The 18,573-nt window shown below is 31.6% G+C and overlaps 1 protein-coding gene across 3 annotated transcripts in view; it reads right to left on the reverse strand.

Annotated features, from left to right (window-relative positions):
• Positions 1–7,879: 7,879 nt before the first annotated feature.
• LOC129984427 (nuclear receptor coactivator 5-like) overlaps positions 7,880–18,573 on the reverse strand; it is a 31,997-nt gene continuing 21,303 nt past the window's right edge. For 2 of the 3 annotated variants that reach the window (XM_056094306.1, XM_056094304.1), the window contains 2 exons: positions 9,734–10,066; positions 7,880–9,208 (listed from right to left, as the gene is read on the reverse strand). In XM_056094306.1, coding sequence (XP_055950281.1) covers positions 8,028–9,208; positions 9,734–10,066 — 1,514 coding nt within the window. In that variant the 3' untranslated portion in view covers positions 7,880–8,027. The remainder of the gene's footprint in view (positions 9,209–9,733; positions 10,067–18,573) is intronic. The other variant, XM_056094305.1, reaches the window with a different exon arrangement.

Here is an 18,573-nt window from a genome sequence, read left to right on the forward strand (position 1 = left end):
ATGACTTCGAATACATAGATAAGTCAAGTATTCAATGGATTTCCATTTTAATCAAAATAAGAAAATATTCCCAAAATAGATTGCGTCATCTTATTAGACAGTAGAGCAAATCAAATAAAGTTAGAGCATAAAGTCTTTAAGAAATGGAGAGCATCACATTTGGCAGTAAGCCAAACCTTAACAATCGGGTCACTCATTGAATGGATTCCAATGTAACCGAATTAATGTTTTCTAGGGCTGTTCGGAGAAACAATCCCCAACACCAGCATCTCTAATTGATTCATTTACTATTTTCTTTTCCATTTTCATTGCTCACTGAATTCTTCATATGGTGCAAAAAAGCCCCTCCAAAAGAAATAAAAACAAATCTTTAAAATAATTATAGAAAGGTTTGTTGCTCTAAAAATGCACTCGCCACACTTGCGCACAATGATTATTATTCTGTTGTTTCGATATTTTTTAATAAGGTAGGGACAGTCATTTCTACTTATTATTCAACAGGGAAAGTTTTTACATAACATCTCAGTGACGAAATAAAATTCATTCCTATGTCATTTAACATCACAATTAGCAACTTATGCGCGATCGTAGTTTAACCCCCCCTGCTTGGCGCACTTTTCAAAAATAACCAACTTGCCAATCACGAGCTTGCGCCGTGTTTTTTGGACAAGTCCTAGACTAGAGAAGACGGGGTTAAACTACGATTCACCCGTGAGTTATATTAAATAATTGACGTTTCAGGTCATACAACTAACCAATTTAATAAATTTATAAAAGCACCTTTTTATAAATTTATCAAATAGTAGAACTTTTAATATATTTATTTAATAAATAAATAATTATCAAAACCACGGAATTTTCAAATTATTTTTCCGAAAATCACCGTTGGTAGTGTAAGATATATGAAATCAAAAAATTAAATTAACATATAGTAAGTCAAGGAAATATTAAAATACAACATTGCCAATGACAACTTATAAGTATATAAAATTTCATAACTTTAACATATCAAAAGTAAATGAAAACTGATCACAGAATTTCGAAACATTCCTCTTAAACTAAAAGTGTATAAAAGCGTATATCAGAAGTCATAATGCGAATATTATATTGTGACATTTTCTAACAATATTTCTTTGAAATTCATTTAATATCTCGTCAAATATTTGAATTTCAGAAATCACTTTATTTAATGAAATTCATATTTCTTTCATAATTTGCATCATAAACAACGGTAAGCTTCTAGAGGATTTCATACTCTTTTTTTATGTACCGAACTAATAGAATAAGATAACTAGTCAGAAAGTTTAGAAAAGAATAATTAATTTAAATTATATATATAGTGAAACAATTCATTATTAAGTTTTTAAAAATTAATATATATACCGTTTGTAGCTTACAAAAATGGAATATATCTACATAATAAAATATTTCTTTATATATATATATATATAAAATCAGTTTACTTGTTTGAATCGTATACAATAATACTCACCTTGACGGATCCAAATGAAATTAGGTACTTAGGTTCAGCATTTCAATATGTTTTCCCGCAAAACTTTCTCTATCACTCTCTCAAAAAAGCTTTATAGTGTCATAAATTTTATTCATGTACTATTTTTAATCAATTTTTTAAAGATAATTTAAATCATTTTTATCAATTCCATTTTTTTTGACGAAATATTAAAGTATATCACTTTTTTAATACATATATCATTTGCGCCTTGTTTATGTTAAGTTGCTTTCTTTTGATATTTTTATTTTTAATAAAGAGTAAAAGCAAAAATTTCAATACGTGTATGTTGTCATTCTTTAATTCATGTGAAAATTTTGTCTCATATTTCAATTTCCCTAGCATACTTATCTTTAAGTGATAATAGAACCAAAGTTTCTCTTTTCAGATTTAAGGAAAAATAACGAAATAAAGTTAAATATAATTTTTTCAATGATAAAAACTGAAGAAAATCTAAAAAAAGAACAAAGAAATATTTTAATAAAGTAACGAAAAATAAGAGTAGCAAAAAATTCCAAAGCAAACAATGGGGAATTCACTATCTGCAGATAATTTTTATACAAGGGCGACTCGAGCTCAGAAGTTAGTGCTATAAAAATTATTTACCAAGAATTTGCAGAAGTTTCTTTTTTTTAAAGCTATTTTTCAATAAATAACCTTAAATTCTTCATTTCAAAGCCGAACATGAAGTTTGTTGTATTTCAGATATATTAAACAGCCAGTATATGTATATCTTATAGATTTGTCAATGGAAAATTACATGAATGTTTCAATGCTGATTCAGCAAATAAAAGTACCAGAGCCTTTCTACACTTCCATTCTCACCCCATTCGCTCGATAATGCTTCTTCAAAAATTAATATTAAATAAGATATATAATAAGTGATATGCAAATTTATCGTTCTATACATAGGGTGATTAATAATAACTATCCCTTCTCACAAAAATTTTCATCTTAACAGCAATTAAGAAAATTATCCATATAATATTTTTCGGATCTTGACATCTAACGAAATGAAATAAATAACAGTGAACAAAGTATTTATATATCAATGCAATAAGAATAGCAATCGAAACCAAGAAAGAAGAAAGGAACACACACAGATAACTAATTCGAACGCAATTAATGGAGGAGGGGGAGTTTAGTTTAGTTATATTAATGTTATTATTTAGTTTAATTTTAAAGCAAAAAAAAAAAAAAAAAAACTAAGAAAGATAAATTATAACAATTTAAAAGAAAAAAAAAATGAAATTAAATTTGCATCATAATATTAACGGTCGATTTTGTTTTCGCAGTCATATTGGTGCCGTGTGGCGACAAGTGAATGAAAGAGAGGAAATCCCAAAGCAGTCAAGTAAGGTATTTTTAATTTATTTTCAGATATTAAATATTTTTACCTTTAAATACCTAATGTTTCTTTTAAAGTATAACTGTTACAACTTTAATAATAGTCGAGAGCAATTATTCGCCCATTATGACAACTGTTTACAACTTTTTTTAAAATTGATGTTTGTTTTGGGTCATGCGACATTGTAATTTCTATAAAATTTATTTTATTTAAAGAAATAAATAACAAACTAAATCTACCAATCTATCTAAACACCTTTCAAATATTTATCGAAAAAACTGCTTAGATAAAAAATACCTATTTCAAGAATGCTTCATTATTCTTATGCAGATGAAAACATTTTGGGTATTGGCTGTTGATATTTTGAAAAATATCAACAGCCAATTTTAAATACACGACTGACTGCACATTATATAGATATTATGCAATCCAATCTCAGCAGGACTTTTATACGAAGGGAAAAGAAAACTAATATTCTTACACGTCCCAAGAGTTATCAGTTTAATCACACTAATATGATTAGTCGAAGAACAAGATTAAAATCCTTGATATATAAACAACAGCTATGACATCGAGCGATAAGTTAATAAGCAATTTGTAAAATAAGATAGCTTTTGTAGAAGTACCTCGCACTTTACCGCAAGCGTAAATGAAGCACAAATAATGATGTGCGAGTTTCGTTAAAATGCTATTCGTCGTAATCATTTCATACACGTAAAGGAGTAAAATAAAGAGCAGTAACAAGCATTCAAATAAAGTGTACGAAAATATACACATTCAACATTGCATAGTTTGTAGCAAACCAGTACACTTCTCTTAACCTTCTCGTAGAACAATACAATACGGCACGATTTGTATTTAACTTCGTAGTATAGAGAAGAGAATCCAGTAAGCATTTCAGATTGCACTCCACCGAATGTAATCCCCGCTGTGTGGCGATTGCATGATATTTGATACTGACGAACAGTTTTTGTGTTATGACCACAAATAAAAATTAATTTACCTGGTCAACTATGTTTTGAAATTATCTATTTAGATACACATGAATAATCTATCTATTGATAAATACGATTAAAAATTAAAAGGAAACCTATGATTTTAGCGTAATAATCATACTTTAAATTTCATTGAATCATCTTATTTACCTACATATGAATAGACAACCCATTCTTTGATAGATTTAATATACGATTTTAGTAATCCATCCATACGCCAAATAACGTCTATATAGCTCGTTCGAAATTCACAAACGGGAAAGTTGAAAAATTTCGTCCAAAATATAATAAAAGTTTTCAATATCGGTGTTAAGAACGTAAACGGAATTTCATTCGAACAGTTTGTTGTTATGTGATTTACGCCCACAAACAAAACGACCAATACGCTCTGCAAATCATACTGTCAAAATATAAATAAAAATTTTCGGTGAATACATGAGAAAATAAAAACTGGTGACAGCGCTCACCATAAACACAATGTAGGAACGGTATTTTTTACAAGAGCAAAGAATATCTGTGGTCAGTTTTTACAACAAACGATATCGCAATAGAGATGTCGACAAGTTCGGACTCATCATTACAAACGGAGAAATAAGATTTCAGACTTTATATTAACATATGTATGTCTATAAAATTGCCAATGCCAAAAGAACACATAAAAGCGCAAATAATCGTAAAACTACGCAGGTTTTACAAGGCAGAAAGTTGTAAACGAAAGGTAATTGCAAAAATTTCCGGCAGTGTATCGCAATACAGATATCGAAAAGTTCGACACATTATTGCAAACGATGAAATAGGATTTCAGATTTTATATTAACATATGTATGTCTATAAAATTGCCAATGTCAAAAGAACACATAAAAGCGCAAATAATCGTAAAACTACGCAGGTTTTACAAGGCAGAAAGTTGTAAACGAAAGGTAATTGCAAAAATTTCCGGCAGTGTATCGCAATACAGATATCGAAAAGTTCGACACATTATTGCAAACGATGAAATAGGATTTCAGATTTTATATTAAGATATGTATGTCTATAAAATTGCCAATGCCAAAAGAACACATAAAAGCGCAAATAATCGTAAAACTACGCAGGTTTTACAAGGCAGAAAGTTGTAAACGAAAGGTAATTGCAAAAATTTCCGGCAGTGTATCGCAATACAGATGTCAACAAGTCGGACACATCATTACAAACGGGAAAATAGGATTTTAGCGTTATTACTATTAAATCGCTAATGGCAAGAGAACACATAAAAGCGCAAATAATCGCGAAACTACGCAGATCCTTTAAGGCAAAGAGCAATAAATGAAAGGTAATTGCTAAAATTTCCGGCAGTGTATCTTAGCAGTTTTCGTTTGTAGAATGTAGGTAGGCAGTATCGGAAAACAAACAGATAGATAAAAAATACTTGTAAGTAATTATGACGTTAAAAGTATCGATTTACAAGCGATTATAATGTTCCAAATCATACGATATAAAAACTGACAGATAAACTATACAATTGCACGGCATCATTTTGACACAGAAGAAAATAATCATTTTATTATGTGAATGAACATGAAAGTAAAGTGTGCTTTTTATTGATTTTATATAAACAAAAAATATAACTCTCCGGAAATCAAAGATATTTCTCAAATCATCGATCGAATCATTCATTAAGTCATATTTAGAAAAATACGAATAAATAGTAACGCACAAATTTGTTGGTATAAAGGAAGCCAACGAACTACTTTTCACGAATACGTTTGCCGTTTATTTGCATCGAATTTTCGATCAGTTGCAGCGGGTGAATTTAAATTCTAAAACGCTGTACTTTTTTTTTTGTTTGTTTCTATATGCAACAAAAGCGTACACTTCTTCATGATTTTATTGAAAATTAACAACAAAATCAAAAGATAATATCGGTCGGTTAGTTACACAAGTTCGACTGCAAGTACATATATAAGTTCGATGGCGAGCAAAAACAGTTAGCGACACAGTTCGATAAAATATTTGTAACAAGAACAATAAAGTCTGCTAATTGAAGATATATTTTTTAAAAGACAATTCGGCATTCTATCTTACAATATTCCATATCCTTAAGAAGTTCAATGACATAAAGCAGTAAACAAACAACATAAGTCAAAGAATCGAACTTGATATCAAACGAAAAAGATCAGTAGACGGTATTTTGATGGCGAGCGAAAGAGAGATAAATATCTTTTTTAGCAAATCAAATTATTTGATGCAAAGCAAGTAAACATAGCAAAAATGTGCGGTAAATCGTAAGATTTGGCAAAATTCGGCAATACACATTCAAAAAATTAGCGGTTATCCATAATCGATGAAAACACAGCACGGATTACATGTTTTGGAAAGATACAACGACACGACTATTGTTATTGTTTTGTTGTATTGAAAAAATTATCGTTTGTTAAAAACGTAATAAATAAACGGCGAAATTTCATTGATGATTTTCAATCAGTTGGAAAAATGGCGTAAAAACATATATCGAAGAAACAGAATGCGCCGATTTGGCAGGGAAATAATCGATGGATATTTAATAGATTTTTTCGATTATGAGCGTAAATTAGTTTTTCCAATTCGATTTGAATGAACATATTCTTAGAACTGCAAAATCGTTTTTTCAAAACAAATTTGAATTTAAAACCAAGTGTTGCATCATGAGCAGTAACTGAAAATTCAAGAAAGAACATGAAACAAATACGGCCAGAGTATGCATAAAGCTATGATCTTATATTTTCTAACGTGAAAGAAAACTGTTGTAGAACAACGACTCCCTCACTGAAAGCGTATCAGTTATTCTTTATGTACATTTTTTTAGAAACTGGATAATATACATTAAAATAATTTTCACACCTAATTATAGATAACGGGACATTATTAAATTACTGAATAATACTAAAATATACATTCATTAAAATAATATCGCAATCAAGATGAAAAAAAACCATGACGCTAACTCGTAACATGAGTACAATTTCTCAAGCAGAAATCGCATATGGTAAGAAGACGAAGTATAGATTATTTGTACATAAGCATTGATTTATACAAATAAAATCAAAACGGATAGCTGTGCAATGACTTCGGATAATCACACATCAGCAATAATGACAACCGGTTTTATTTGTATTGATAAATTAATTCTATATCTGTACGCCAAAAATTTCTAGCTATTACATAATACAAACAGTATTCGGATAATGGCGGAAAGGAAAAATATGCATTATTTTACACTAAAAGATATAGAATATAGACAGAATATAATAATACAAATTTATGTAATATTGTAAATATTCATCGGATTTTCGCAACACAGAAATTTAAAATTAGTTTTAACTCTAAAGTTATCGCAACTGGCCAAATGACTACTTTTCGTCTGCATTTCCATTTATCAATAAAGCATAGACCAATCATAAAAACTGTATTATTGCAATAATAATACATAGAAAGGGCAACAACATCTAAATAGCAGTGAAAACATGAAGTGCTCTGGGCTGCTACTTAAGGTGTTTTACTTTCCTATAATTAATTGATAAAGTAATTAAGATATGATACAAATTAAGAAAATATTATTAAACAACTTAGAAAGGCAAACAATATGTCCTGGCTAAATAATTTTCTCTTTGAATAAATTTATTAAGGCAATATAAATAGTAAATTTAATTTAAAGAGATAGGAAAAAAGAATCAAACTAGATTTGGTCTGAAAAACTTGTAACAAGTTAAGAAAAATTTATTTTTAACTGTAAATGAATCAGTATTTATCATTTTCTCACTTTTAAGAAACGAATAAGGCTCTCTATTCACACAGCAGTGGCTTATATAGTATTTAAGGAAATCAGAAGAATTATATCAGATTAAATTGCACCAAAAACATATGCATCTTATAATGAGAAAATGTTTTTAAAAATTAATTTTGATGATATTTAGTCCAAATAAATATAAATGAAGCAACTGAAATTCTTCTTCTCCTCACTTACATATGGAATACATTTGTTTTGCATAATAAATGAGACAGAAAAAAAAATAATGAAGACTACATTTTTTAATCATTTTTTGAAATAATGTAACAAATATACAGGACAATACAAAAATGAATGAATAAGACGATCTTCTTGTAATGCTGTACCACTTAAGGTTACATTATGATATAATAAAAACACAAAAGTCTAAATTTAATACCGGCGAGGTGTACCGCCCATTCCACCCATGCCCTGACCACCACCATAATTTTGCCGCTGCATATTACCAAGATTTGAAGAATTATTATAAGAACCTGGGAAACCTCCTTGTTGACCAGGCCCCTGATATTTTCCAAATTGATTTTGTCCAGGAAAACCACTTCCCGGACCCATGCCAAGATGTGGTCCACCCATCCTACCCATGTCTGACATTCTTTGCTGATCGATTCCTGAGTCCATACCAGTATTTTCATAACCTCGATTTGAGTTCATCCCACCCATGTCTGACATGCCACCAAATCCACCCCTTTGTGGGCCTTGTCCCATACCCATCATATCAGATCCAGGCCCTCTTTGGGGTCCTGGTCCTCCTATATTTGGATTTCCTCTATGTGGACCCATGTCTAAATTGCCAGCACCCCTAGGTGGACCCATATCTAAGTTGCCACCACCCCTAGGTGGACCCATATCTAAGTTGCCACCACTTCTAGGTGGACCCATATCTAAGTTGCCACCACCTCTAGGTGGGCCCATGTCTAAACTGCCACGACCTCTGGCTTGCCCACTCCCTGGCATATCTGCCATACTGCCAGGACCCCTTGGTGGACCCATGCCACCTCTTTGCATACCCATGGGATCGTTGGGAGGTGGAATTAATGGGCCTTGACCACCAATAGGTGGTTTAGAAGCATTTTCAGGAAGTGCTGGTGGTGGAGTAGATAAATTGGTGCCAGATAATGAAATATTCTTTAATAAACTGGGTCCACTTTGTATTAAATTATCCAATGCTTTCTGAACACTTGGATTATTAAAATTAATATAAGTTGGAGTTGAAGAATTGTCATTAGAAGTTTTATCCCCAGCTGTAGTTGATGTAAAAATTGGTTGACTTGCTGTGTTCCCTCTTCCTGCACTAGACTGCAATCCCTCAGAAATGGCTTCTTCTGTTGATCGAATGGGAGGGGTCGATTTTAGTCCAGGTATATTGGGCCCCATACCAGGTTGTGGCCTCAAGCTATTAATATTGGAGCCCATTCTAGGTGTCACACCAGTGCTTGAACTAAGATCTGATGATGGTGAGCTTCCAATAGGCTGTGTTGGTGCACCTTGATTCATAATATTCATAATGCGATTTTGGAGATCTTGTTCTTTTTGTGCCACATCAATATCATCTGCTGTAGGGAAGGAAAAAGCAAATGTTATTAAAATCAATATAGTTTTAAATGAACAAATATTTTAAAAACAACATTTAATAAAGGACGGAGAAACGAAAAAAAATAATCTACATACTAATTTATATTACAAACTACACATTTCAGTAAAATAGGGGAGGGGGAACCTAATTAGTTAATGAAGAAGCATGCAGTTCCTTTTCTAGTGATATTAGATTGATGTTGATGAAAGTAACACTCAAAAAGCACCATTATATATTATGAATAAATAAATAATAAAACAAAAACCTTTTATCTACAACTTTGATTTGAACTAAACCCATTCCATTCATTTATATTATGCAGCAAATTATAAATACCAGAAACATGTTAAATGCTACATGCATAATTTCAGTCAGGTAAAATAACTATGTACAGAGACATTACTACAACATTATGTATTACAGTTATTATGTGCAACATTTATGTCATACACATAAATTCAACACAGGAAACATACGAAATATAATGAGTAAAGAAAGTACTTACGTGGTTTGAAAGGTGGAATATCACGTTTAATGTCTGAAGGCGGTATAGGCGGCATTCTTCCAATGCCTCTATCTTCTCCAGGAACTCCTTGCATTCTGTCGCGTCTTTCACTCAAATACCTTATAACAGCATCTATTTCTATAGCAGAAATCCAGCGTCCGTCTGCTAACATACGTAGCAGTACCTGCATTTCTCGATCTGCAGTTACAGTTCCGATGTACGGTCCTCGTTCCGCCCTTTCCCGCTCCATTTTTTCTCGCTGTAATCGAATGTGTTCATGGAAATTTCGAGCAACCAGCTTTAATGCATCATCAAGTGGCATATTACGGTGTTCTGCAAACAAACAACATAAAACATTTAAAACTGTACATAAAAGAAATCAGTGGCCATATTGTAAAAAATAAACAACAGAACCCCGATGCTAAGATGAAATGAAGACGACCTGAAAGTAATTTGGGAAAATCCTATCCACGACTTTGAATTTTTCTTTTGTAAAGTCTCTCTATTACTATTGCTCCTTTTAATTAGTAGTTTTGTTTATTGGATTTTTTATAGTATATGAAAAATATCCAACTTTTTAAGAATATATATATATATATAGGTTGTAAGAATATATATATACAGGGTGGTTATAATTAAACTTCCCCTATAACCAACATCCTACAAAGCAAACGGGTGAACGGATTGCAACGAAATTTGGTATATAGACTATATACGAGATGCGCTCACGAAATTCAGAAAAAAGTTCCAAAATGTCCATCAGAGGGCGCCTTTTTAGGAAAAAACATGAAATGATGATGTCGTGTCCGGAAACCACGGAAAGGGGGTGAAATAGCTTCTGAGGGTAAAGACCCCCGAGCACCCGAGGGCAGAATTCTGACTTCTAGCTCATATGAAGATGAAACTCACACATTCACTTGCACAACCCCGTTTTAAAGGGGGGTAGGCACATTCACACACCTCACAGATAGAACACAGATGAAGAACAACCATGCCCGAACCGGGATTCGAACCCGGACGCCCAGATCATGAGGAAGATGTGCTACCCTTATGCAAGGACGCCGGCAAAGCATTAAATATAACACAATAAACGATCAAAACGGAATACAGAAATAATATTAACATTTATTGACTAGTTTCTGATCACCTTGTCATCGAAACACAAAGGAAAAAATAACAGTACGTTGTTTGAGGGTGGGGTGGGGGGACAGTTCAGTTAGCTGAAACAAGAAAAGATTAGGGCGAAATTGTACTAGAGCAGCAGTTGTTAACCGTGAATCCACACCAGAGAATGTAGGGAAATTTCAGTGTGCATCCGCGGATTTTCCTTAGCCGAAATGCAGCATTTCCGTGTGTTGACTGTTCCATTGAGGTACAAATGAGCCTCGTGGCTCCACAGAATATTCTAAAGCTATGGCAGATCAACAATCATTTTGTTCTGAGAGACAATGTGGCGTGCCCTATCAAGCGGCTCTTGAGTATGGTGGATCTTGTATGGGAAGTAGTGCATCATGTTTCTGAGCACTTTTCGGTCGGTGTTGTAAGAATTGACTGTCTGTGGAGAAAATGCATGCGCGCTACTACCTCCAAATTCTGATGCTAGTGAAGCAACAGCTATCTTGACGGTATCAACAAGTACCGGCGTGACAGATTTACGGCCTCTTCCAGGTCGAACTCCTAATGTCTCCGTCACTTCAAATTTCTTAATCACGACTCGGCTATCTTGAGTAGACACTCTTTAGGAACATTAGTAGACACTCTTTCTAGGATATCTTTAGTGAACACTCGCCCACGCCGTACCTTCTTAACAAGACGGAATTCACAAACGGCAGCAGGAGCATTCCCCTTATTTTCGTAAAATAGCTTTACCAATAACGTACGTTCAACTAAAGATACCGTCATCATTACAGCCGGAAACATCGACATAAAACATGACAGCGTCTGCAAATGTTTCATATCCTAACCTGTTTTGCATAGTTTCCTCTTCTTCGCAAGCATGCAAATCTCGACATTTTTTCTCCTAGAACTGTCAGCCTTTCCCGGTTTTACATTTTATTACTCATAATTTTTGTTCTGGATTGATAATATTGTTTCCGTACGACGTTTTGGTCATTATTGGGTTAAATTTAACATTTTTTTCGAAATTCTTTGAGAGCCTCTCGTATATAGTATATATACCAAATTTCGTTGCAATCCGTTCACCTAGTTTACGTTGTAAGATGCTGTTTACAGGGGAAGTTTAATCATAATCACCCTATATATAGATTGTCCACTATATATATATATATATATATATATAGCAAATTAGACAATCATCTACTTCCAGTACCATTGGAAGTCTTAACCGGAGTGGATAAAAGAAATTTAAATAAAAAAATATTCATTTATAAAAATATGATTGAGAATGCAAGTTCTTAAAATATAAGTGTTAAATTAGTGATTTGTCAGTTGGATGTGCCTGACAACAAATATTTTTGTGGACTTACAAACATAACAGAACACATAACATTTTTGTAATTTAATTCCAAATAACATAAAATTATTAATATTGAACTATAAAATTGCAAATAAAATAAATCAAAATATAATAACTACAAAATCATGCAGAAAAAAATTTGAAACAAGATTTGAAATAAAGTAGTCATCAGTTTCCACCAATGCATATTGAAGCAGCACCAAAAAATATATAAAGTTGTTTAGATACCTGCACAAGCAATTATTTTCACTTGTGAAAAGAAATAAATATCCCATCAGATTAACAATTGCTGATACTCATCTTAGTCAGTTATGAAAGTAGACACAGTAGGTAAATTAACCCCAAAGTAGTAAATATAGCATCAACAAAGAGATGCCGTGAGCCAGGAAGAAAAGCCTGGCCTTACTGCAATCTTTTTTTTCCCCATACAACATTTTCAAATCAAGACATTTTATTTTTACAAATAAATCCACACCAAATAAACTTATTTAATACTCTTATCAAACATTGTAAACAATTATCATTTACCTATTACATACTAAAAAGGAAAGTTTAAATTGTGATGCATATATTTTGAATTTGTTTGGATTGAGCACTGCATTTAAAAATGAGATAAAATATCAATATTCAACCTTTTTCTAAAATCACAAATTCAGTTAGAAAACATTTTAACTACTCAAATTTCAATTAGAACTTTTAAATTTGTTGAAAATTAACTCTATTGAATGAATTAATATTATGTTTCTAGCAAATTTATAAGTTCTTATCAAATCGCTCAATGAACAATACAACTGCTTTGAACGAAAGATAACCATTGAGTATTCTTTTTTAAAATTATATTTTAACATAACTTCCTGACAAACTGAAGAATGAAATATGAACAAGGATAAGGCCAATATAAAATAATACATAACCACTAGCTTTAATAGTTAATCATTTCATTCAAACAGTTTTCTTATGCTTGTGATTTAAAAAATAGCAATTCCACTACTTGATCTATTCGTTCAAACATAAGACAAAATGTTTGTTTATAAGACCCAATTTGGAAATAGAGATGGAAACCTCCATGAATCAAAAACATAAACCCTTGATTCATTCATTGCTACATTTTCAAAAAATGTTTCTCAAACATAACACATTCAAGGAAATCGAGTACAGCTGAAAGGCAGTCGTTGGAGTCTTCAGAAACATTTCATTATTAACAGGAAGACAAGAGCTTTTCAAATATAAAACAATGGATAATGTAATACTTTTTAGGTAAGTATAAATAATTGTCACTTGATGACTTTTAAGCATATCTGAATGAACATTATGGAAGTTTTGAGATTTGTGAACATTTTAGAAGCTACCACTTTAAACCTGATCACAGCCATTTGAACATCTCTTATGAGGTATGCAAAATCTTCACTTCAAGTACTGCCAAATGGTTGACATAATTTGATACAGATACTTTACTCAACTTCTAATTCGATGACAAAATGAGTGCAAAAGTTACAGCCTTCTAATTTTTGGTGTATGCACTTGAAGGTCCCAAGCCAATATTTGCCAAGTCTTTAGTCAGCATATTTTAGATTTAAGAAAAAGGCACAATAATCCAACATACCTTTTGTTCATATTGTATATATGTCGTCTGAAGAAATTTTTATTTGTAAATAAAACATCAGAACATTTTTATTTGAAGCAAGGTCTGTCGTAGTGACTGCAAACTAAAATAGAAAACTTTCAAAGCCCATCTGCAGTTTTCACTCTTCCATGTTTTTCTTGAAATGCAACAGTTATTCCTCCATCAATAAGTTCATGAAAATTGTCTTTTAGTTGTTGATATATAATATTTATGCAATTATCAATCACATTACTTTCTTTCTTTTAAACGTGATGATGACAATAATAAAAAAAATCATTCTTCTTTTTGAGAGTCTTGACTGTTTCATGCACTTGCAAAAACAGATAAATGAATGAAAACTAAAATTATTTCGAAAGCAGTAGTATACTGAATTCCAAACTTCTGAGTGGCAGCAGTATATTGATGATGATTGGCTAATTCTGGTTTAAAAAAAAAAAAACAACACTAACAAGTAATCAATGTTTAAAAACATCTTCTTGTGAATCTATTAAAAGGATAAAGAAAACTGTATACCCCTAGAAAAGAAATTCTTTTCGCAGCTAGAAGAAAAAGGTAGATTCCTTATCACCTAAGCTAATATTTCGAAGTTGCTTTCAATCTTCAGGTATATTTTATAATATTTTCAACACTTAACAAAAACCATACTTTTGTTTTGTAACATGTGGTATGATCAAAGGAGAAACCACTCGGATATATCTCCTGAAACTTTCTCGCATATTTCCTAAAAAAAGTATTACCTCTCTCCCCTATAAACAACGTTAATCTTTAGACCTTCAGTTTTAAAGCATCAGTATTTTATAATATAGTGAAAAAAACCGAGCACTTTGGATGTCTTTTTTCGATCAAATGATACCAAAATTTGACATAAGTCAAAATTTTAATAAAAAGATTACACGTGAAATTTCTTTTATCTAGGTTGCAGTATTTTAAATTTAGGCCAACATATATTCGATCTTAGATTTGATTAAAAATTTGTTATAGATTTATACTTTTGAATCTAAAACAGAGCATCAAATTTCATTTACCTAAGCCATTGCATTTTTCAATTATATTTATATGCATGCAAAAATACTGACAGACAGAAATCAACAATTTGATAGACATATTTAAGATATGATACTTATCTATCTTTTCTGTTCTAAATCAGCATACAAACTTTTATCCATCAAACTCTTTACATTTTGTAATTATTGTGTTCACCTGTTCTCAGACAAGCAGACTTCCTGAGAATGGATTTTGTTTAAAATTTGTTAGAACTCCACAAATTTGGCATAACAACAATAACATGCCAAATCTCATCTATCAAGCTCAAGGCATTTTTCAGTTAAATTGTCCAGTCAGACATAATTTTTTAAATAAAAAGTGTTTTCTGGAAGTGTGAAAAAAGGGGAATTGACAAAATCTTGCGTTCAAATTTTTTGACAATGTGGCGGATTGAATTGAGCGAGGATAGAACGTGGGACCTTGTGGTTCGCAGCCAAGTAACATGACCACAATACAAAAGCAATTGCTTGTGTAGCGTCGCTGTTACCTGACTTATAAGCTATTCACTACAACATCTAAAATACATTTTTTTTGTACACAAGAAAATACAAAAATAAAACAGTAACTTTCCCTCTTTTGAATAAAAGAGACCTATAACAGTTATGTGAGTTAGACCTTAGCAATGTTGCATTTTTCATAAAACACAAAAGTAAAATTATTTTCAATAATTATACCAATCAGCTTAATGTTCAAAAATTTTGGAAAAAATAGCAGATATATATTTTTTTAAAGACTACATTGATAAACAGGCATAATATAGGATATAATAAGAGAAATAAATAACAAGTTAGTTATTTCAAAACAGTCATCAGAAGTAGAAGCCATCATAAACTAGATTCATGTATTTCAAGATTGAAGGAACTCGTGGCACTGATGATCTTACACAGTCCAAATTTTGGTCCCTCGTAATTTTAATATACACATCTCGGCACCCAGTGAATGTGCAGAAACACAAAGGTTATTTATGACCACATGCATCATGATCTCAGTAAATGACTGATTTTCACTGGTTCCCAATAATATTTCATTCTATTAATGTAAAAAAAAAAGCAAATTGTTGACTATAATAACAATTATAAAATAAAAAAATTATAGAATGAATTTCCCAGACATCTTACTCTTTCGGAATTCCCTCACCACTCCTGGATGGCAACACTCCCCCTCTTGTATTAATATGCATTGACAACTTTTGATTTATCATACTTCTTTTTCATCCATTTTCATGCTTAATACATGTGATATTCTTTTTATGACATATCTAGAAAATGAAGCTTTATGAATATGCCTTCATTTTACTGTATTTAACATCTGAGAACACAAGAGAACCGCACATTTAAAGAAAATTAAGTACTTTTTAAGAACTTTTTCTTTTTTTAATTATGTATTTTTTCTAATGTGTGCACCATAGGAAGATATTTGAACAATAGTAAAAATGAAGAAAATCTGTAATTGAGAAACCCTGCCATAAAAAAAAAAAGTGCATAAATGACAGTGATGTAATTCATCAAAAGACGAATAAGAAGAAATTGGAAACTGTGACAAGAAACATTGTCTGAAGGAAAAACATGCAAAAGTATGAAGTAAACAGTCAATGCACAGAAAAAATTATTAAAACTGCAGCACAACTAGCTTTTATATTTATTTTAAAACATTTATAAAAGTAAGAAAGAAACAGCACAAAATTTTCTCAAAGACACTTTAGGAAGTATACTGCCAAGGATAAATTTAAATGTACATAGGGCAACAAATATGTGGTGAAAAGCCAGGACTTTAGTGCAAACATACTTCACAAACATATTTTAGAAAACATTTCATAAATGTTCAATGGATCTTTGTGAGATATTTCAGATACTTCAGTCTCTTTTTTTTTCATGGATTTTTCAGAGTCATGACTCGATTGACATTTCATACTTTGCTTTTGAGCAGCAAAGTAGTCTTATTCTGAGCACAAAATTCAGACGTGGAAGAAATATTTAAAACCTTAAACCTCATTTTTTTTAGATGAAGAGTTCTTTGCAACTAGGTAGTTTTGCTACAAATTTTCTTTGCAACTTCTTATGAAACTACTCTTTCTTTGGATTTTACTGTTGGTCACAAATATTTTTTCTTCTTCTTGCTAAACACTTCTGCTCTGTAGTTTCTTGGTGATGAATTCACGTTTTTACAGATTTCTCTGCCCATTTTTATCTTCAAGTTATTCCTTCTATTTATAAAATTGAACTTTTTCTTTTGAGACAAACTCATACTTTACAATCCAAATGGTATCAAACAGTCTGTTTGTTTTAGAAGTGAAGACCAAGTTCATAATATAAAAACTCAATATTAGGTCCATTTAAACAGGTCAATTTTCAGCTTCCATCCACTGGTTCAGTTTCTTGTGGCAGCCATAAACAGGTAGCAGGATACTTGTGCTCCTCCAAGTCATACCTCTGTACCTACAAGCACCTCTTTTTATAAGACTAATGACATTAACCCTTTCGCGATGGACTTGTCATATATGCATCACCAACGAACGTCACTCACAGTCGTGCATTTCAGGAAATCGAACTCCTGGGACAGTGATGCATATGTGCATTTTAAACTGGAACAATTTTTAAATGCACTAGATGGCTTCCCGTGTCCATTATTTTTGAAATAAATATAATTTTAGTATCTAGACCTTCAGTTTGCTCGTATTCAGCCTTTGTTATTTTGCTCATCAGCTGTTAAGGGAGAAGGGTGGGTTGTGTAACTTTTCCACTTGATAGAATCAGTCGCGTTTCTGATCTCCCACCGAATTCTCTCTTCTTCTTTTTTTTGTTATTACTGTGTAACCACAACTAGTCTTTTTGGGTTTACCCGTCAGTTCTGTTGTACTTCGCTTAGCTTTCCGATTCACTTTGCACACCTCTTTTTATTACGGAAAGCCTTAGTTTCGGTTTATTACGGAAATATATATATATATAATAATAATAACCCGCAATTCTTTAGAGGAAGAATGTGCTCGTATTATGAATGAACTGATAATCTAAAAACGTGCCAAATATGACGACGTTAGAACCTTAACTTTCTTTTTTGCGCTTTTTTTTTCTTTCAAAGTTAGGCTTAGCGTCATAAAACTTGCATACTGTGAGATGATTTCTTTTGCGTACGCACCGTCTCGTACGTGCGTCTAGAACATAAGTCTCCTGTCAGGAAAAGGTTAAAGAAAGTATAGTCGTCTTATGCATATATTAAAAACAAATATCATAAAAAGCATGAGATTACATCTATCTTCCTTTAAACCTAATTTGTAACAGAGTTGCCACTCAAATCTCGGGGGAAAAAAAAATCCCTGTACGTATATTCAAGATATGAGGAAATGCGAGAATAGTACTCATGTGCTAGTTATAATGCAATATTATTTTAAGGAGTAGAAAAGCAAGAAGGAAGCAATAATTTAACATTACACGAATAACATATTAAAAGAAGGCTTATATTTACATACAAAGACAATTTTTCTTAATTTATTGTCTAGAATATAGCAAGACAAAATTTATTTATTGTCTCTCATGCGCTTTAATTGTAAGTCACATAAAATTAAGGACTCGGGTGAAATAAAACATTTTTGTTATGATACAAATAATTTAATGATTACTCAACAACAACAAAAAATAATATTACAAAACAAGATTATTTTTTATGTTTATTCATTTTTGTCAATTTATATTATTGGGC

Source organism: Argiope bruennichi, chromosome 9 (assembly GCF_947563725.1).
Source record: "Argiope bruennichi chromosome 9, qqArgBrue1.1, whole genome shotgun sequence".
In the NCBI taxonomy this organism is placed as follows: domain Eukaryota; kingdom Metazoa; phylum Arthropoda; class Arachnida; order Araneae; family Araneidae; genus Argiope; species Argiope bruennichi.